Source organism: Crotalus tigris, unplaced genomic scaffold, assembly GCF_016545835.1.
Source record: "Crotalus tigris isolate CLP2741 ecotype Arizona unplaced genomic scaffold, ASM1654583v1 scf7180000017549.6302385, whole genome shotgun sequence".
Taxonomy (NCBI): domain Eukaryota; kingdom Metazoa; phylum Chordata; class Lepidosauria; order Squamata; family Viperidae; genus Crotalus; species Crotalus tigris.
In genome coordinates, this window is record NW_024096467.1 from 3,375,559 (window position 1) to 3,397,215 (window position 21,657).

Consider the following 21,657-nt stretch of genomic DNA (forward strand, 5'->3'; position numbering starts at 1 on the left):
CAGCGACCGTTCAAAGTTACAGAAGTGCTGAAAAAAATAGCCTTATGGCCCATTAATAACATTTATGCTTTTCTAGGCATCCTTCAGTCACCTGATCACCATTACAGTTAATGTGTTATTCAATGCCTGGTCTATGGGATTCTTTTTTCTATCTCCCCCTGCAAAACAAGCAGCTTACTCTCTTGAAACCCTTCCTCTCCAATCTCCCTGCTCTATGGAGGGTGAGTAGAAGGGTCAGGCAAAGGTGATATTGCCTACATTAATTGCTTCTTTTTCTTCACCTTCTACTTCCCAGAAAGAAGAAATTGGACAAACAAAAGTAAAGGTATGAAACTGAGGTGTCTTGTTGCTTTCCCATCAAAAACCACAGTTGTGGTCCTGTGATTTCCCACTTAGTGACTGCTTTGCTTAGCTGGTCCCAATTAAGCTCCCAGTATTATTTGCACTAAAGTTTCCTTCAATCTAATCAAACTCCTGGTGAATACAGGAAATAGTTCAACATTATCTTAAAGGACATTTTTTTCAACTTCCCAACAATTCTGATATGTTTGGAGGTTCCTCATCCATATACTAACCAGTTCTCGCTCAACTCTATGTAGCTTTCAAAATTAACCGTGGGTGGGTGGGTAGGTAGGTACTGTCACCTACTGATACACTGGTTGCATTTAAGATTTATTCAACCACAGAAAATAAAATGAAGATTGTTAAAATACAAACAAAACTGTAACTGTATTACCCAGAGCTGATCATCCATTCCTGGTGGATTCTTTTTAATGAAAGCACCATAATAAGTAGCAATATTTCGGTGATGAGAGTATTTCTTTAGCATGTTAATTTCTTGTTTAATTTCTTCTTCTTCATCCTGGAGAAAAAGAAAATAGTGTCATCAATTCAACAACAGGCTTATCACCAGAGATTATTTCTCTTCATCGGTTGATGCAGACAAACAAAAACAATTCATTTGCTTTTATTTCCACCACTCTGCTTCCTCTTTTATCTGTTTATTATAGAATAAATTTAGCTCCACTTGTAAATATTTTCCATTTTCTTTACATTAGGCTGCTTGCTATTTTGGCTCCATGTGACAATGAAGTTAATTGGATTACAATAGAGAGAAATAATCAGAGACTTTACAATCACAAGCACCCTTAAAAGACTTGATGCAGCCAAGTCTTTAACTATATTTAACTTTAAACAATTTAAAGTCAAGTAAAATTATAATTTATTTGGTTTTTGTCTTCTTTTTAAGCGTGGCCACCATTTGGGGATCAGAAAAAGTTGGTTTAGGGGACACTTTGAGGAATCAAAAAGACAATTTCCAAAAAGAGCAATATATGAAATGTGCAAACTGTCTTACAGTAATCTATTTCAAACTAACTTTTACAATCCAAATTTGTAAGTCTATTGTAGTTTGCACTAAAGGCCTATGCTTCTGCTTCCTATACACACTATAATAGAGTTTTCTACTCAATTCCAACTGGAGTTTAAATGGGATCCTGGAATTTATGAGCCAGACAACAGAAAATCCTCTTTCGCACATATGCAAAACCAAAATGTGGAGGACTGAAGATCAACTAATGGCAGAGGGAACTGAAAGAAAGGAATAAGGCTAGAGGGGCTTGGAGTTGACTGGTGGAATGTGAATAAAGAAAATAGGTAACAAACACACACATTTTGCGCACGTTTATATCTTTAGGAAGGCCAGATGATTCGTATGCATATCATCTTTTAGAAGATTTGAAACCATTCGTTTCTTGCATAGCAGCCAAATGATGTATCTCCACAATGAAAATAAGGCGTAGCTGCTTCCAAGAATAACTACTTCAGATTCTGACATTGTAAAGGCCCCCAACCTTTTGGGCACCAGGGAGTGCTTCTTTGGAGAAAGATTTTTCCACGGACTGGAGAGTGCGTGGTTTTGTGTGCTGCCTGCATCCCATGGATGGGGCTTTGCTTGTTTGTACAGACCGGTTGCTGACATGCCGTGGCCCAGTACCAGTCCACAGACTGGGGTTTGGGGACCCCTGTATTAGTGTTTTTGTATTACCAGTACTTTATTTTAGAAACATGCATTTTTTATTTCCCAGACTGTAGACCTCTATCATTTATTAATACACCTTATGTTATACTTTTAATAGAGACTCTGCTATGTTGGTATTTTACCCCCTCCATTTGGTTTACTCTTGTGTTGTATACTTTATGAAATTTTCTGGTTGTTGACTGAATATGTTACTCCACTTTCATGCAAAACTCAGTAGAGTTAAAAGCTCACATAATAGATATAGGATTGTATGGGGATAACGAAATCATTTTTGAGGTTTTCTTTGTTATTTAAATATGCCAATTTTAGAGATTACACTATAGTGCTCATACATCGTCCACTCCCAAATAGCAATAATTTGCTAACAATTTTCAGCTATCAATGTCAGAGGAAAATTTAAGACTCTGGGACTAAAAGGCTCCAGGATTAGAGATCTCTTATCCTTTTTTGAAAAACCATAGGTAGGGACAAAACTGTTGTCATTTTTTATACAGACCTCCCTGGAGAATTGCAAGTGTATGTGTGAGAGGTGGAAGGATGGAAGAAGAGGTATGTTTTTGTATGAATGAACAGGGTGGGAGCTTAAGTACTAGTGAATGAATGAGGGGGGAAAGCCAAGTGTAGAAGAAAGAAAGAAAGAAGGAAGAAATTGTTGCGATTTGTGAGAGCACAAGGAGCTCATTTAATTTGTCTTTTTAAAGTGAATTCTTTCTGAAGACATTCTCACACTGTATTTCTATGCAAGTCATGTGGCCATAAATTGTAAAAATAGCATGTGGTTTAGTGAATTAAAACTCTTATTAAGCAATACCTAGAGTGCTTACATTTCCAGAAAAACATTAAGTCATTTTATACTTTTCCTTCTGGGTTTCTGTAGCAAGCAAATTGTTTAGTTTCCCCATAAAAAGACTAGCAAGCTGAATACCTAGAAAATCTCTGTTCCTTTTATCAACTGGGTGTCCCAGTATTTTTTAATGCTTAAATTAGGATCTAAGTAAATGGTCCTTTCTGCAGAATATAGTTTGCAACCAAACAGAATATGTATAGTGCAGTAATGGTGAACCTTTTAGAGACTAAGTGCCCAAACTGCAACCCAAAACCCATTTATGCATCGTCGGGTGCTGGGTGGGTGTGGCCATTGGGTGGGTGTGGCCCATTGGCTGGGTGTGGCCCATTGGCTGGGCTTGGCTGCAGTGGTAACAGCAGACTGGGTGGGACTAAAAAGTTCAGTCAATCAATTCCAACTTTGCAAGATCTTTTTTTTCCCTGCGAGAAGTTGAAATTGACTGATTGAAGCTTTTTTTTTTTTTTTTGCACACGGCGGCGGAGGCCTAAAGCGAAAAGGTTTTATAAAACCCAATTGAAGGCCTGGGACTGGGGCAACGGTGCACATGCCCACAGAGAGGGCTCTGAGTGCCGCCTCTGGCACCCATGCCATAGGTTCGCCACCACTGGTATAGTGTCTTCAACAGCTGGTGCACCACAGATATCTAGAAGAAATTGCCTTACTTCTTGCAGATAATAGCAATGTTTATATCAACATTCATTTCAAAGAGGACAGACTACGTCTTTGAAGGGAGGGACACCAAACCAAACTAGAAATACTAGAGATATTAGATACTAGAGAAAGAAAAGTCTAGAAAATACTCTTGATCACAGTACGTCTATGGAGCTTCTCAATCATCCAGGTCATGGTTTTCCTAAAGGTGCTTTACCAAAAGATGGGTGGACCTTCTTTGTCTTCTCCTTGAAAACACTTTGCTTCTCATCCATGAAGCTTCTTATGAGAAGCAAGACATTTTCAAGGAAAAAAACCAAGGAAGTCCAGTTACCTTTTGAAAAACCACCTTGGGGACTTGACAGTAATAGAAAAGAATAGAAAAGCACTTTGTCACTTCTTTCTTCTGGAATTTATTTTTGGCTGGGATGGAGACTTCCAAGCCTAGTCTACAGCAGTGGCATTTCCTGATAGAACCCTATCCAAATTCTATCCAGCCTCCAAGCCCAGACAGGAAGAGCAGGTACGATTGAAAAATGCTAGCAAATTCAAAGGTCTCTCAGTAGTCCTCCACTTATGGCTACAATTAGGCCTGGAATCTCGGTCACAGAGCAAAATCATCATTAAGCTAGAAGCCATGTGACTGCCTCAGTTCTCCCAGTTGCAGTCATTAAGCAACCAAGTAAAAGAGAAAACTGTAAATTGCACATTCACATGACTGCAGAGCACTTGGCAACTGGTCATAAATGTGAAAAGGTTGCCAATTGCCTGAAATACCGTCATGTGACAGACAGCTGTACGTGCTTCATAGCACTTAGACTTATATAGACAGCTTCACAGTGCTTTATGGCCCTCTCTAAGTGGTTTACAGAGTCATCATGTTGCCCCCACCAATCTGGGTCCTCATTTATGAGTTAGGGTTGTAAGGACTGGTTTCAAGGCCTTGTTACTTCAAACAATTGTTAAATGACCAGTTGTAAGTTGAGAACTACTTGTAAGGCAATTGCATACATTACATATTCAAATATTGCAAAGGAATGCAATAAAATCAATTGCCATATACTTATTGTAAATATAATAAATTAAAAAAACTCAGACTGCTTTGTGTAAAACTTTACACCCATGACAGAAATTAAAAATCGTTACTGAATTATTATTTTATCCACATTACAGTATTTTACAAAAGCAGCAACAATGAGCATATGTGCCTTGTAAAATAAAAGCTAGGAATTTATTAGTTATGAAGGACGGGCAATGCTATGGTGATGTAAACAGAGGAGGCAACCAACACAAAAGTCTAGATCAATTGCAGCCAGTTGTAGGATTGGCAGGACCACTGTGCTCTTTATTCAGGTGTAAAAACATGCTGACCAAGCTGGCTGTTTGACAAAACTGAATCTAAAAGACTGGCAAAAGTAAAGGAAATACCACATGGAATGCTGAAACTTAAGCTCTAGCGGAAAAGAGAATCTGTGTAGGCAAGGAAAGCATTAGACAATTTTCTTTGTTGATAAAAATGGAGCTCAGGTGTAAGGCCTGAGTCAGCAACTGGCATCTACTCCTAACGAGGCACACATCTCCCAAAGTAATGGAAATGTCTATAATAAAGATATCTCACTGTTTCATTGTTAAATATATTTACGGTTAGTGACCTAAATCAAACATGTTCTCTGAATACCAGTGTTCACACTTGTCTTATATTTCAAGAATGCTAAAATTAATGCCAGGTACATAAGTTCTATTTTGTTTTTCTATTAGTTATAATTCAAATTGCATAAAACAGAGTATTTTATAAAGTGTTCCAAAAGGGAAGATAATTTCAGAGAACATTTCATGAATGGACTGTGATCTTCTCCATTTATTTTGTGCTTAGGTGTCCAAAAGATAGGTGTGCATTTCCCATTTTTCAATGTTGAGTCATCTCTCCAGAAGTTTGTAGACTCTCTGACTCATGTGTTAATTATATCCCAAGGTACGTCATAATGCTGTGCTTCTTCAGTAGTGACACAACTATTGTTAAAGAATCTTTGGCGAATATTTACTTCTCTAAGACAAATATGGAATAATTATCCATCCAACGTCTTTGTTCACAAGCAGGGTGTGGAATTTTGAAGGACTATTTGTGATTAGCTATATGAAATTTAGTTTTCTTGAGAAATTTCAGCTGTGTTTACAGTACTTTTGTTTGCATCCAATGCCACAAAGAGTTGCCAAAATAGTGTATGGAAACCCAATCTTCACCAAAAAATGAAGCAAATAAATGATTAAATAGTAATATAACTTGTTATAATTTGTACAAGTCTCTCCTTGCTCATCAAGGCACATAAGCCAGTGGTTCTCAACCTTTTTAATGCCGTGACCCCCCAACCGGTCGTAAGTCGAGGACTACTCAACCGGTCGTAAGTCGAGGACTACTCAATTGGTACAGCACCATTTGCAGAATGGGACTTTTGGTGGGCTCAGCAGGGCAGAGATAGCCTGGACAATTCCTATTGGCTTTTGAAAGCCAATAGAATTAGACTCTATTCAAGAGAGTCTATTCTATTGGCTTTCAAAAGCCAATAGAATAAAAGGGAGTAGCACAGCTAAGGAAAAGGGGAAAAAAATGGCGGACTATGTTGTTTGGCGACCCCCGTGAAATGGTCGTTCGACCCCAAATGGGGTCCCAACCCACAGGTTGAGAATCACTGACATAAGCAATACATAATGTACATCAAACAGCAAGAAAAATATTTTTAAAAACAATCCCTAAATCACATAGCTGTCCTTTGTTAATGAGATTTTTTTCCCCTGAAGACACTAAATGTCTTAATACTGGCCTTTATATGAAATGAACTGGCACTTTAAAAAATACTGTGATTATTGACAATTCTCCATGTGTATTGTTGCAACTCGAGCCAATGGAAACCAAACAACATTTAAATAATTTCTGGATGTTTTCAAATTCTTGAGTAAATTGCCTTGCACTTTAATCATACACATTCATAATTTAGAAAGTGAAATAGGAATACATTACCCCAGTGACATCCATGACTTTAATAGCTGCAAGTTGCCCTGTTTTTACATGACGGCCCTAGAACAAATCAAACAAATAAGTCAGTTAGATTTCACAGTTGCACATTAGGGCCAATAATTTATCAACAAAGCTTTGAAGTCATCAATTCTCATAAATTGGACAGGGCTTATCTCCAAATATAATTTATTCCCGCTTGATTGCTTCATCCCTTAAGGTAAGTAGTGCAAAGTTAGAAGTCAAAAGCATCACTTCATTAGCTTGATTATTTATGAAGACATTTATTTAACAAATTTCAGAGGCAGGCAAACATTTTGGCTCTAGGACACATTTCAAATATTGAGAATGTGTAACAATCCTGATCATTAAATGACAGCCGTAGGAAACTCACTCAGCAAAAGTCCTGGTCATATTGTATGACACAACTCTATCAATCTTATATCCTTAAGTATCTCTTTGTAGGAAGTGAAAACAAACACAAAGGAGCATTCATAATATTTAATTATCCAAAAAGGGTCACTGAGTCAAAGCAGTGAACTCATGAAATATGCAATTACATCCCATTCCAATCAGCCAATCTGTGCAGATAGCCAAATGTTAGTTATTCACTCTGATGGAAGTAGTTTTAGCATCTACATTTTTCCTGCTAAGCGATCAGGAAGACTAATGTGGGTGGTTTTGTCATTAATTTACTGGTCTATTGGCAGTGCATCAAAGCACTCATATGACAATATGACAACCATAACAGACTCCACAATGGGAATAGCAGCAGTTTCTGGGTTTTGCCTTCCTGGAGATCATAAGGTACAATCACAGCCCACGTCCATAAGTGAACACTGAAGGTCACCAGAGAAGAAAATTATGAAGACAGTTTTATATCTAGTGTGCTAGAATGTACATAGGTACATAGGACAGGTGGTAGGAATGGAATAAGGACAAAAAGCATGCTCAAGAACAGCTAACCTCCCTATACCTAGGGCAGGAATCAACACTTTCACACACATACATATTGGATACCATATTCAATATTTGAGGAACTGCCACAAAGAAGAGGGGGCTCAAGCTATTCTCCAAAGCACCTGAAGCCAGGGCAAGAAGCAACAGATAGAAATGGATAGAGCCATGCTGGCTCAGGAATTCTGGGAGTTGAAGTCCATGAGTCATAAAAGAGCCAAGGTTGCCTATCCTTGACCTAGTGTGTCTCAAATTGTAAATGTATTCAAGTGGAAATTTCAAAGCTGTCAGTTTTTGACTTGAATATTATTTAGGAGGAACATTATTTTTGTAATTATCCTTAAAACACATTGGCAAAACTAGTAAACTTGAGAATGTCAAGGTTTTACTGAAGTATGAATCCAATGTTCATGAATAAAGACAAGAGAAAAAGTGTATTGGGTCTGCAATGTTGATTCATAGCAATTTCCCCATCATCGCCATCCAATATGGGGATGATGACAAATGTAGTTTGATACCTAGAGATCCAAAATCAAAATTTGCTAATTTGGAAATAAGGCATCTTAAACTGAAGGAAATTAATGTACTATTAATACTGCCAAGACTAATTGATACAAGTTTCCAACATTTGATACATCAACTCGTAATACAATCAAGGGTCACATGATTAAGATGGGTAGCTATAGAAATTGAACAAACAAATCTGAAGCAGTTATTTTCTACTATTACCCAGAGAGTACTGAAATCTAAACCTGAAACATCACATAAAACCCAGGTATTCTGTTCCTGAACTATTGTTGCTTCTTCTAACAAGATGATTAGCTGTGTAGAAATACATCTATGTCTAAAGAATAAGAAGAACTTTATTGGATGAGATAAACAAGGAGCATATGTCAAGCAGGCTATTTCCATCAAAGGTCAAAGATGCTTCCAGAAATCCTATAAGCAAAGCTTAAAGGCAATAATACTGCTCTAATTAACCTCTGTTTATCAGACCAATCTTTCATGACCCTAGTCTGTATTAATAAAATGACACATAAGCTATTACAGTCATAAGTAAAGAAAAATCCTGAACTACAATTAAAATTCCGTCCCAAATTCTCATAATACCAAAGATACCATGAATTTGGAAGCTGGTCACATAATTACGTCTCTCAATTACACACAGTTTACTATTGCAGCTGTAATATATTTTACAAAGAGCCAGTTTGGTGTGGCTGTTAATGTCCCAGGCTACAAACCATGAGATCTAGTCCTACTTTAAGCACAAAACCAACTGGATGACCTTGGGCCAGTCACTCTGTCTCAGCTCTAGGAGGGAGGCAACGGCAAGCACTTTCACAACATATAAAGACTTCTGCTTTAAAGGCATTTAGAGATTAAGAATCTACATTTCCATTATACAAAGGATATCCTTCATGGTGGTGATTCAGTATGTAACTATAATAAGGGAAGAAATAATGAACATATCTAAAAGAAAGAAAACAGATGATTAAAATATCTTGCTTTCAAATTTCTATCATCTCTAAACATATTTTAAAAATTGTGTATAGGGCATCAACTCCTCAGAAATAAGCATTACTAGCATTTTGTAATATACATAAATCAAGTATGACTACAAAGAGCACCAGGAACAACATTCTTAATATAAAAAAATAGAGACTGCCACTGAATAAACAGTTCTTAGCTGAAGAATTTATTTGTTGTGCTACTTTCTCAACTGATATAAATTCAGTTCAGGTAAATACTATTGATCCAAACAAAAATATACTTCAGTTTTCCAATAATAAACCTGGTGGTTCATAACAATAATGATTCATTTTTTGTTTTATGACCATTTCCAAGACTTGGGAAATTCAGACACTCTAAATTAAATGGGAGAAGCGTAGGATGAGGCAAAGGCGTTAGTGACATGATTACAGAAGGTGGGGGTAGAGAGGGCAGAAAAAATGACCATTAGAAAAAAAAACCTTTCAAAACAACGATCAGATAAAAGTGGATTAAGGAGTCCAGGGCAGGAATGTAACCTGAATAAAAGTCTTGTCCAACCTTATCTAGTTTTCATGAAAACAAAGGATGAGACAGAGATGCACATTCAGACTTACAAGATAAAGTATTGCTTTATAATAAAGTAGTACTGCCCTACAAAACATTGGCTTCCTACTCTTTTGAATCTTGTAAACCTAGGGGGGGAAGGAGGAGGAGGAGGAACTTTCCACCAATAGGAGACTCTTTGCCCCACAGTTCCAAAGAATGCCCAAATGTCCCCTGGCAACACAGGGAGTGATATCAATCTGCAACCAGCAAAGGTCTTTTATACCAGAGGTCCCCAACCTTTTGGGCACCAGGGACCAGTTCCGTGGAGAGAGGTTTTTCTGAGGACCAAAGGGGGTGTGGTTTTGTGTGCTGCCTGCATCCCTCAGATGGGGCTTTGCTTGTTTGTGCGGACCGGTTGCTGGCATGCAGTGGCCCGGTACTAGTCCACAGATCGGGGGTTGGGGACCACTGTTTTATATCATGTCACAGCTATGTGTTTGTCAAGCCCTATCCAGCTGGGTAAGATGAAAGAATCAAGAAATAAACAGACTTCTACACCCAATCTATGATTTAAAAAAAAGACTATTAAATACCGTAAGAAAATTTTCCCCACCATTGTAGTGTTTTTCAACCTTGGCTCTTTGAGTGTTTTGGGTTGCCTTCCCCTGCTCTAGTCGAACACACTCAGAGCACTCCAAATGGAAAAGCCTGTTATATAGCATCAGATTAAAATTCATCTGTACCCTCATTACCAATGAATTAGCCACCATTGCTGGCAAACCAAATGTCTCACTTCACTATGCAATTACAGAAATGCCAGCAAATGTATCTTCAATGTCATACTGCATTAAATTGGAGCCGTATTTTACATAGACTCAAACAAAACCCATTCTCTGCTTTTAAAACAAAAATCATTACATTCATGCACCCTTCAGCCTCTGGAGGGCCATAACTCACAAATTTCTGAACTTAAGCAAGTGAGCTAGCCAAGAATAATTAAAGCTTGGGTGCCTTTTTTTTTTTTTAAAAAAATCAACCCTAAAACTTTCTTCTAAACAACTTTCCATATTTTTCTGGCAAGAGAAGGCTTTCTCCCCTTTTAATCTCCTCTTCTGCAGATTTCAGATGCTGGATGGATTCCAACTGATGACTTTTACTAGCCTTCCTGCTTTTAGTGTTTTCCAAAGACACTAGAAATTAATTACTAGCTGGCGCACTTAAAACACATGCAGCCCCGTGCAGCTAATAATGCAGCCCACAAGACGGTAAACTTTTAACATTATTATGTGCATTTAAATATGTTAATTGTGTTATACATTTTATATGCAGCCCAAAACAATTCCTCTTCACTCAGTGCAGCCCAGGCAAGACAAAAAATTGGACATGCCTGATTTAAAGAGAAAACCAATTAAATAATATCTACTTTGGCTACTTTATGATGGTGGAAAAAAATAGCCATCTGGCCTGCATCCTTTCATCATGGTCAGAGTTATCTTTTCTTTTTGGGTGGGGTGGTTAAAATAAAACACCCGCAGACACAAAATCACCACATCTTCTTGTTTCTCCTGCCTGACTATTACAATACGTAGCGATTTAAATATGCTCAAACATTTTGGTATTGCCAACCTCTCCTACCTCTGCAATGCTCTTCCTTTTCCAGCATGAGTGGAGGAGAATAATTTCATTAACACACACACAAATAAACACACACATCATGCATCACAAGTTAGTTATGGACAATGTGGACTTTTCTGCCTGGAAGAGGAACAAATGCCAGTAGAACACTGCACGACCTTGTATAAATGATCCAAGTTTTGTCCTGCAGGTATTTGAAATATAGTCCCTATGTTGTTCTTTTCCCACCTTAAAAAAATAGCAGATTGATTGGTTTTGACAAGCAAAGCAATAGCATTCTGACAGTGTCCCTTAGGACTGTTTAACAACAGGGACAAATTAGACAATCGTTGATTTTATTCGTATTTCCAAAGTCTGCTTATTATTATTATTTTTAATCATTTTACATCAACTAGAACCACCTATTCCAGGGGTGTCAAACTCAATTTCATTGAGGGCCGCATCAGCATTGCAGTTGCCCTCGGGAGGACAGGTGGGTGTGGCCAGGGTGGGTGCGGTCTACTGGGTGGGCGTGGATGGGGTGGGTGTGGCCTACTGGGTGGGCATGGCCAGCTCTACATCGTTCGCGTCAAGGGTGCCTGTGGGGGCCTGGGCAGGAATGGGACAGATCTGAGGGTCTCTGGCAGAAGAGGGTGGGACTGGGGCAAGCGCCAAGGCATGGTTCATTTCTTTATTCCTCACAAAAGGTGACACCTCCCAGCATGCACCCAGGGGGCGGGGCTGACATGGCAGGGGCTGGTTCCTCGCTGTTTCTAGACAGCCTTGTGGAGCTAAGACTGAATGCGTTTCAGCACAGATGGCCACCGCAAAATTGTACATTGGCTCTCGGCTGGCCTGGGCCAGGGTCAAGGCAGTGGGGGCCGTTCCCTCACTGTTTCCAGGACGGCTTCGCAGGTCACATGAAACCACTTTGCGGGCCGCATCCGGCCCCCGGGCCTTGTGTCTGACATGTCTGACCTATTCAGCCGTGGTGGCGCAGTGGTTAGAATGCAGTACTGCGAGTTAACTCACTGCTCACTTCAGGAGTTCAATCCTGAAGAGTTCAAGGTTGACTCAGCCTTCCACCCTTTCGAGGTTGTTAAAATGAGACTCCCCAGATTGTTGGGGGCAATATGCTGACTCTGTAAACCACTTAGGGCTGTAAAGCAATATGAAGTGGTATAAAAGTCTAAGTGCTATTGTTATTGCTACTCTAAATCCGCATTAGCATGTCATTTTGAAAATGGGATCACTAATGTTATGTAGCTATGGCATGGTGAACTGTATGCATTCACATTTGGTTTGAAGTTGAACAGCCCAAAGGTTTAAGCCTATGTGTCTCCTTCTGAAGAGGCCAGCTTTCAATTCAGTCACCTTAGGCAACAACTGGCTAACTCCATCCTTTCCTTCTGAGACATTTTTGGGAAAAAATAATGCAGCTTCAATGACTTTGGGTCCTAATGACTTTCTAGATCAGTGGTTCTCAACCTTTCTAATGCCGTGACCCCATAATACAGTTCCCCATGTTGTGGTGACCCCCAAGTGGGTGTGGCCACCAATAAGAGGGAGTAGGACAGCTAGGGAAAAGGGAAAAAATGGCGGACAGCGTGGTTTGGCGACCCCCGTGAAATGGTCATTTGACCCCAAATGGGGTCCCGACCCACAGGTTGAGAATCACTGTTCTAGATCCTTTTCAATTGGATTTCAGGCCTAGGCATGGGACAGAAATGATACTGATCTTTCCAATGCATGTCAGGACCTGGAAGTATACTCTTCTTGGTCCTACTACTTCGCTACGTTCACCTGGTATATTTCTGGATCACCGATGAAAGCTGGGACTTGAGGATCTGTGTGTTAGTGGTTCTATTTTTAGTTAGAGCAGGGGTAGGCAACCTTGGCTCTTTTATGACTCGTGGACTTCAGGAATAGCTCAGGAATTCTGGGAGTTGAAGTCCACAAGTCATAAAAAAGCCAAGGTTGCCTACCCCTGAGTTAGAGGATGGCATGTCGATTAGAGGCTTATCTGTATCAGATACCCTGCTAACAATGAATCATGCCCTCCTCACCTTGTAGCTAAATTACTGCAAAGCACTCTGTGTGGGGTTGCCTTTGAGAGCTGATCTGGAAACGTCAGTTGCGATAAAACTATGTGGTACCAATGCTATAGTCATTATTGCTCGTTTGTTTACAGGACCAATTCCAAAATTGGTTACAGTATTATCTTTAAAGTCCTGTGTGAAATCCCAGGTTGTATAGGATCATCTCCCCTGACAAAACTTGGCCTATCTAATGTATTTTTTTTTTTTTTTTGCAAGGAGGATTTGCTGAAGATCCACCATGACTTGAAGTGGGGCCAATATGCACTCAATGGTGTCACACAAACACATTTTAGAATACGTCTGAACCTCCTCCTCTTCTGGGAAATAAAGAATTAACTATTCTGTAAGATACCTGAATGCTATTGGTGTGTGGGTTTAGTAGTTATTTAAGTAATTAGTGGGTGTCACTTCTTTAATTTCTTGTGAATTATGTCCCGTTTCTATTTGTAGACCATTCTGAGTCTACAGAAGTAAGCAGGATATAAATCTGCATATAATTATATGAATATCAACAGCCATGGAAATCTACGATGCTGTTTCAATCCAACAGTCTGCCGGTCAGCACAGCTGCCTCAGTGAGATAGGCAGCAATGTAAATAGAAATAAATACAACCAGTCCTTGACTTACAACAGTTCATTTAGTGACCGTTCGAAGTCAAAACAGTACTGAAAAAAGTGACATTACCATTTTTTACACTTATGACCGCTGCAGCATCCCCGTGGTCATATGATTTACAATCAGATGCTTGGTCCATATTTATGACAGTTGCATGTGATCACCTTTTGTGACCTTCTGACAAGCAAAGTCAAAGGGAAAGCCAGATTCACTTAACAACCATGTTATTAATTTAATAACTTTACTTAAATTGACTTTACTTAACAAACGTGGCAAGAGAAGTCATAAAATGGAGCAAAATTCACTTAACTAATTTCTCACTTAAAAACATAAATTCTGGGCTGAATTGTGGTCGTAAATCGAGGACTACCTATACATATCCACACACACATCCCAATGGTTTCTTATGTGTTTGTATCCAGCTTCTTGATTTTAAGTTTCTTAAGGGAGAATCCCAGACTTCAAGACATGAAAACTACAGACCTCAAGATGCAATAATTTGAATCTCTGTTTTGAAGAGCAGCATAGAAACATTCCAAATAAAACTTCATAATCCTTCCCAATAAATATTGTCATTACAAAAAGAACACAGTAGCTATTCTTGTTCCAAATGAAGAGCATATGAATATACATATTTCATCCTCCCATCGAGAGCAGTCTCATCAAGGTTTTCATGTGCCCCAGGCAAGCTTGCAAATGTCCTGTACTCAGCTCCTCATCTCTTACCATAATCCATCAAAAAACATTTTGCAATAGCTTAGGATCCATTCATTTAGGACACTAAAGCTGGGCTGTCCTAATGATCCATGGCAACAATCCTGACATGAATAAACTGAGCTAATTGAGACAAGCAAGTCACAATCTTTTCACAATGCTTCTGCTTTTATTACAGCACTGGCATACTAACTGTATCTGCATGTTTTATTCCACAGTGAACAATATTGAGTCATATCATATTGCTTTCCCCCCCCCCTCTCTCCCTCCCTCTCTTTCACCAATCAATTGGGTGACACATGCATAATGGAAATCAAATTGGAAATTCTATATTCCTGAACAGCTGTCAAACTGTACAGATGCAGATGATTTTCCCAGAAATGCCTGTGCTTTCACATATTAATAAATTATAAATACAGTTGCATTTCTGAGCATCTTCTCTGAGGAAAAAAAAATCTTCAGTGAATTTTGGCTGCAATCAAAAGGCTTATGCCAGTGGTTCTCAACCTGTGGGTCGGGACCCCATTTGGGGTCAAACGACCATTTCACGGGGGTCGCCAAACCACGCAGCCCGCCATTTTTTTTCCTTTTCCCTAGCTGTCCTACTCCCTCTTATTGGTGGCCACACCCACTTGGGGGTCACCACAACATGGGGAACTGTATTATGGGGTCACGGCATTAGAAAGGTTGAGAACCACTGGCTTATGCAGAGGAGATCTTGCCCTCCTGTAATCAACAAAAGGTCTCAACTCAACTCTCAGCTCTACATCTCTGAAGAGTAGGATCTAAGCAGCTGGCTGCACAGCAACTGGAGAAAAAAAATGCATTCTTGAGATTCCGTAGTTAAATCCTGAATTAATTTTAAAGTGTTTATGTAAAACAAGGGGACTGGTAACATCTGAGCTGCCTATTTATTTCTTTGATTTTGTTCGATTCATAAATTGTCTCTATTGTGATTCTGAGAGAAGGATAGCGTATTAATACAACAAAACTAGTAGGACCACAGAAAGAAAGGTGTGCATGGGGGATGGATGGAAAGATTAAGAATCAAGGAATAAAATCCCAGTAACAGTACAGGGCTACAATTGCCTTGATCCAGGGTCTGCTAAATGAGCCATACTTTAAAGACAACATAGTTTGTTCAGACTTTGAAGAGGATACCATATCACAGAACAGAGGCAGTCAAAAGTAAAGAAACATTTCTGATGTTCCCATTAAATGACAAACTTTAACAATGGATCCTTGAGACTTTTACTAATTGTAGGACTGAGTTTTGGAATTCTGTCAGATTTCTTGCAAACTAACAACTGAGTGTTGGGATGCAATTCTAATGTTACAGTTTTAAAGAAGGTAGACAAAGCATACAGAACAAAACTTCTGGAATGCTTTCCAACCATTTTGTCAGTCTTAGCCACAGAAGGCATCTGCAAATTGATATTATTTTTGCTATGATCTTGACATAGTAAGTGACCATGTTAGAAGGAGAGATCTGATACCATTCTTGGCTTCATCCCAGAGCAAAATTCTTCTGCTAATCAAGCGATATTCATTTATCCAATATATAAAATATGCTCTCAAAGAAACTAGTATCGAAATATTCCAGCCTTGGGTACTAAATTGGAATGGTTCCTCTACCTTCCATGCTGGTCACAATCCAAAATAGCAACCATAATGTAAATCCACTTTTTAAAACATACTGCTAACAAAGACTGGAAAAATACAGAAATCCATATAAGCAGATCAATTTCAATCTCAATGTATTAGCCAATTTGCATTCATTTGTCAGGCACCCGCTGCTGTTATCTGCAGCCTTCAAAATCCATATTTACACAATTTATTGTAATCACCTTTTTGGAAAAAGGCCAAATAAGCTGCTTCTAACTATTACAAAAAGGAATGGGGAAAAAAACTGATGCCATGTAAGATATATAATCCTTCCTCCTGGTGTTTTGTCTTTTTAATGAATCAATATAGCAGCAACACTCCAGCATCTAGTTGCTAAATGTACCTTGAAAACCAGTTTCTCTAGTGGGTTGTGTAAATGAGTTCTTACTTGAATATATTTAGCTAGCCCTAACTATATCTATAAAAATGGTTAAAGGATCCTTGTGGATTTTTCTCTGCTAATTGTTGCCAACTTTAGGGAGTGGTGCCCATCTCCATTTCAAGGCTATTGAGGCAGCACTGTCCAAAGACATTTCTGTGGTCATATGGCCAGCATGAAGTCATGGAGCACTGTTATTTTCCCACTGTTATCTACTCACATTTGCATTCTTTTGAATGGCTAGGTTGTCAGGAGCTGGGGAGAGGACAGGAGCTCACTCCATTCCAGCAGATAAGCCCAGCATCTTAACTGATGAGCCATCTCTATCTCTATCTTCCAATCTCTATTTCTATCTCTAATTTATATCTTTCATTGTTGTTCAGCCACTAAGTCATGTCTGACTCTTTGTGACCCCATGGACCATAGTATGCCAGGTCCTTCCTGTCCTCCACTGTCTCCAGGAGTTTGCCCAAATTCATGTTCAATAACATTATCTAACCATCTCATCCTCTGCTGTCCCCTTCTCCTTTTGCATTCAATCTTTCCCAGTATCAGTGTCTTTTCCCATGAGTCCTCTCTTCTCATTAGGTGGCGAAAGTGTTTGAGTTCAGCTTCAGTATCTGTCCTTCCAAAGAATAGACAGATTGATTTCCTTTAGGACTGATTGATTCGATCTCTTTGCAGTGGAAGGGGCTCTCAAGAGTCTTCTCCAACACCACAGTTTGAAAGCATCAATTCTTCAGCACTCAGCCTTCTGTCTATATCAATGTTGATATCATATATCTGTATCTATAGATGCAAATTGTGTGTTATAGGCTAGACATACAACTAAATACATAAATATAGTAAATACATAAATATCAAAAATAAAATCCAGATGAGTTTTTTTTTTCCTTTCATTGTGCAACTGACTAGTTTCAAATTGAGGCTTTATTCACTTCTATCTATCTGTAACTTGCCTGTATTTTTCCACTATTTTCTCTCCCCCCCCCCCCAATCACATCAGCCCAGCCCCCTACAAGCTCTACTAAGCAGGGAAAGACAGAATTACTGCACAATGTGTTTTGATTAATTCTGCTAAAAACTGTCTGTCTGAAAGCACCCAAATCCACCCACCACATTCTGGACTTGTAGAATTGCCTTAAGCCTTCATTCCCTCCATGAATTTGAATATTTTATTCAGTCCTGTTGGCATCTCATACCATTTTATTTTGAAGTGAAAATTATCCTGCATAGGAACAGAAAAATCTATCATAAGACTACAGACACAAATAACTTGATTAGATCCCTTGAGCTCTAAATGTCAAATGCTTGATGTACTGAAAAAGGCTGGGAGAAGGCAAACATCAGGACTGCTGTATTTATCTGAAAAGAATATTGTGTTTTCCTCAATAATTTAGCTGCAGTGTGGGTTGTCCAACATGGGTGGTGGTCATATTCATTTCACTGAAAATAATGGAATGGAAGAATATGACAGGGGTATATTCATTCATTCATTCATTCATTTTCAATTTTTATAACCAGCTATCAACCAATGATTATGGGTGTGTTTGATGTTATCTTCTTGAATATATAAGTCCCATCAGTTAAGTTCTTCCTTCCAACCTCAATTTCAGGTTACATATACATCACCACAAAATATAGGCAATGGAAACCAAAATTCCCTACTTCCAGTATTTGGAAATCCATCAAGAACAACAACAAAACAACAACACCAAGATAATAAAACAAATTGGCAACTTGGATGCATATTTTCATGCATATGCTAAACTCAGACAGCAGCTGATTAGGGATGTAGAAGACATTCTGTGCACATACAGTCTTGCACATGGAACACTTTGCACAGCCTTAGTTGGCCAGATATTTTATTCTGGAAAATGTGGTTATTTCAAGCAGAAGATGCTTCAGGGTTCAGATGGAGGGGATAAGAATGAGATGCTGGAGACCAGATTTTTAATTTTATTTTTATGGTTCTTAGAACAGTTCTTGGAACTGTTTTTGATTGGGCTGTTGTTCCTCATGCAGATCCCCAGTTTTCAAACCATGGAAAGTATCAAGACAGTATCACTTAGCCAACCAGCAAGTAAAAAAACTAAAGTCAAGAGGGTTTCTTTAGACCTTGGCAGTGATGCTCTGGATCAACCCATGATTTTGGTTCTGGGCTTCAACTGAAATAAAGTTTGGAAGATTCTGGAGTAACTGTGTAGGATGAATAGAACAAGGATAGGAAGGAAGAGAAGGGAAGAGAAGACATTATGAAGAGTTTTGAGTGAGTGGACCAGGTTATGTGGCAGAGGGGAGAGAGGGCTGATAAACACTATTCCTTGCTTCCAAAGTTTGTTTCAGTTGAAGCTCAAAACAATACAATGCTCTAGTTTTTGTTTCTTCTAATCTAAATCATGGGTTGGCCTATAGCAGTTTATCAGAACCTCCAGACTGCAATGGTTTTGGTTCATGTGTAAAAGAGAAAATATTTTTTCCTATTTGGGGAACATTAATATAGCCAATTTTGGTTGACCTTGAAGAAGCTAAGTGGGACAGACCTTATGCAAGACCCTCTGAGATTACCAGGGCTTTAGGCTAGCTGGAAAGTTGCAAAACATCCCCAAAGAACCAACAGAAAATCATTTCTGTATTGGTGGTTAAGAAATTTACTTGGATGTTCCTGCCTAAGTTCCTTTTCTTATTTCAAATGATACCTATTTTAAAGAATGAGGTCAATTTAAATGAATGGCAGAAAGGTATCAATAAATTTATTTGGGCAGGGAAAAAACCAAGAGTAAAGCTTAAAATTATACAAGACATTCGTGAGAGAGGTGGACTCAAGGTACCGAATTTGAAATTGTATTATGACGCTGTGGTCTTAACATTAATTAGTGATTGGGTTAATTTAACAAATGTAGAAATACTCCTCTTGGAGGGTTGGGATTTACTTTTTGGATGGCATGCCTATTTAATTTTTAATAAAAAAGTTGACCGGGTTTTTAAATCTCATATTATAAGGATTTCTTTACTGCGGGTTTGGAGGAAATATCACAGAAGTGATTCTAAAATACCATTATGGACTATACCTTGGCATGCGATAGAGGGGATAAGGAGAGGAGTCAAGATGGTTAGTGTTTCTTATGCACAATTGCTTAGATGGGATGGTAAAATTTGGCAGTTAAAATCTTTGGAAGATTTAGCACAAGAAAATATTATATATTCATGGTTTCAGTACAGACAAATAGCGGACAGATGGAAGATAGATCGTAATGTGGGCTTGCTTAGAGAAGATGAAAATTTTGTTAAACAAGTAAAAGATCAAAGACGAACTCATATTAAGAGAATTTATGGGTTGCTAGTAGAATTGGACTCAGAACCAGAATTAATTAAAGAATGTATGATTAAATGGGCACAAAATTTTGGTGAACCAGTTCTACTAGATACCTGGGAAATTATCTGGGTGAGAAATGTTAAATTTACACAAGCCCAGAACTTAAGGGAGAACTTTTATAAAATGTTTTATAGATGGCACCTTGATCCACAAAAAATGTCTCTTATGTATCCTGACTTACAGCCCAAATATTGGAGATGTGGTTGTTTGGACACTACTTATTACCATATTTGGTGGTCGTGTAAAAATATAAAAGCCTTTTGGATTAAGATATGGTGGAATATTCAAAGAATTTTTTAGAAGGAGGGTAAAATTTACCCCACAATTGTTTTTGCTAGGCATTGTTACTGATTGTGATACTAAGGAGGTTGTATTGATGTTAAATTTAATTACAGCCGCAAGGTTGTTAGTAGGGCAATATTGGAAGAAGGAATCTTTGCCTACTTTGCAAGAGTGGTTTTCTAAAGTATCCTATCTGGCGGAAATGGCAAAGATTTCGGTTTTTTTAAAGGATCAATCGCAAGAGAAGTTCTTTGTGGTATGGGAAAAATGGATAGATTTTATACAACATAAGTTGGATATAAAAAATATTATTTAGTTTTTTAATAACTTATATATAAATTTTAATATTGTATAGATTGTAATATTTTTTCTTTCTTTTTATATTTTTTATTATTATTTTACTTTTTATATTTCCTTTCTTCTTTCTCTTTATTTTTTTTTCTTTTTAAGTATTTTTTTCCTTTCTTTAATATTTATGTTTTATATATATATATATATATATATATATATTATTGTTAATTATTTTATTAGTTGTTTAAGTAATGTATTTAGATTTATCTATGGTTTATACTTTTTTTTAAGAATTCAAGAAACTTTAATTAAGCCTATATTCAGCTCTGGTAAGGCTGAGGGAGGGAATGGGAGGGTTGGGGTGGGTTGGGGAGGGTTGTTTTTCTTCTTGTAAAAATTTTAAAATTTTTCAATAAAAAAAAAGAAAGAAATTTACTTGGATGTGTCCTTGAAGTCTTCAAGGGTTTAATTGGACAGGAATCCTTACTTTACCTTAACAAACAAATGTTCTCCTGCTTGGAGGGTCAATTTAAGGAATTTGGGAACCCAATGTTAGACCTAGTTAGAAACCCAAGATTAATAACGCAGGGGGATTCCTGCAAAATGAGATGGAGGAGGAGAATGAGAAAAAGGCAGGATACCTTAGAGAAAGTAACTGCAAAATAATAAAAGAACTAAACAGCATCATTCTTCAGCTTAGAAGAATGACTCTACAAATCCAATCATCCCTTTAACTAAAATGAGACTATGTTAGACTGCAGATGTACCTGCCCAGACAAAAATATCTTGGCTCAAGTTAAAACATATGCTTTTTCAGGGGCAAAATGATAGAGGCAAGCAGCCATAGCCTCTTCAAACTAATGTCCTCTGATTGTTCACCATAGCCTGCTTCTCACTTTCAATGTGCTACTGTGGGCCAACTTTTCAGGGGCCCAATAAAATGGCATAAGCTGCATCTCAGTCTGATACAATCCTTGTCTACCTTCTTATACTTCTACATCTTTTATGAAATGACCAAAGGATACCTGGGCTCTCCAGATATGAATCAACTACAAGTTTTAGTAGCTCCCAATAGCAA

At 38.2% G+C, this 21,657-nt stretch overlaps 1 protein-coding gene across 6 annotated transcripts in view; it reads right to left on the reverse strand.

Moving 5' to 3' along the window:
• The window catches only part of TNIK (TRAF2 and NCK interacting kinase), a 304,949-nt gene that overhangs the window by 134,832 nt on the left and 148,460 nt on the right, over window positions 1–21,657 (reverse strand). For all 6 annotated transcript variants that reach the window (XM_039338043.1, XM_039338070.1, XM_039338033.1 and 3 more), the window contains exons 3-4: window positions 6,556–6,612; window positions 737–862 (exon numbers count right to left, since the gene is read on the reverse strand). In XM_039338043.1, the coding sequence (XP_039193977.1) occupies window positions 737–862; window positions 6,556–6,612 (183 nt within the window). The remainder of the gene's footprint in view (window positions 1–736; window positions 863–6,555; window positions 6,613–21,657) is intronic.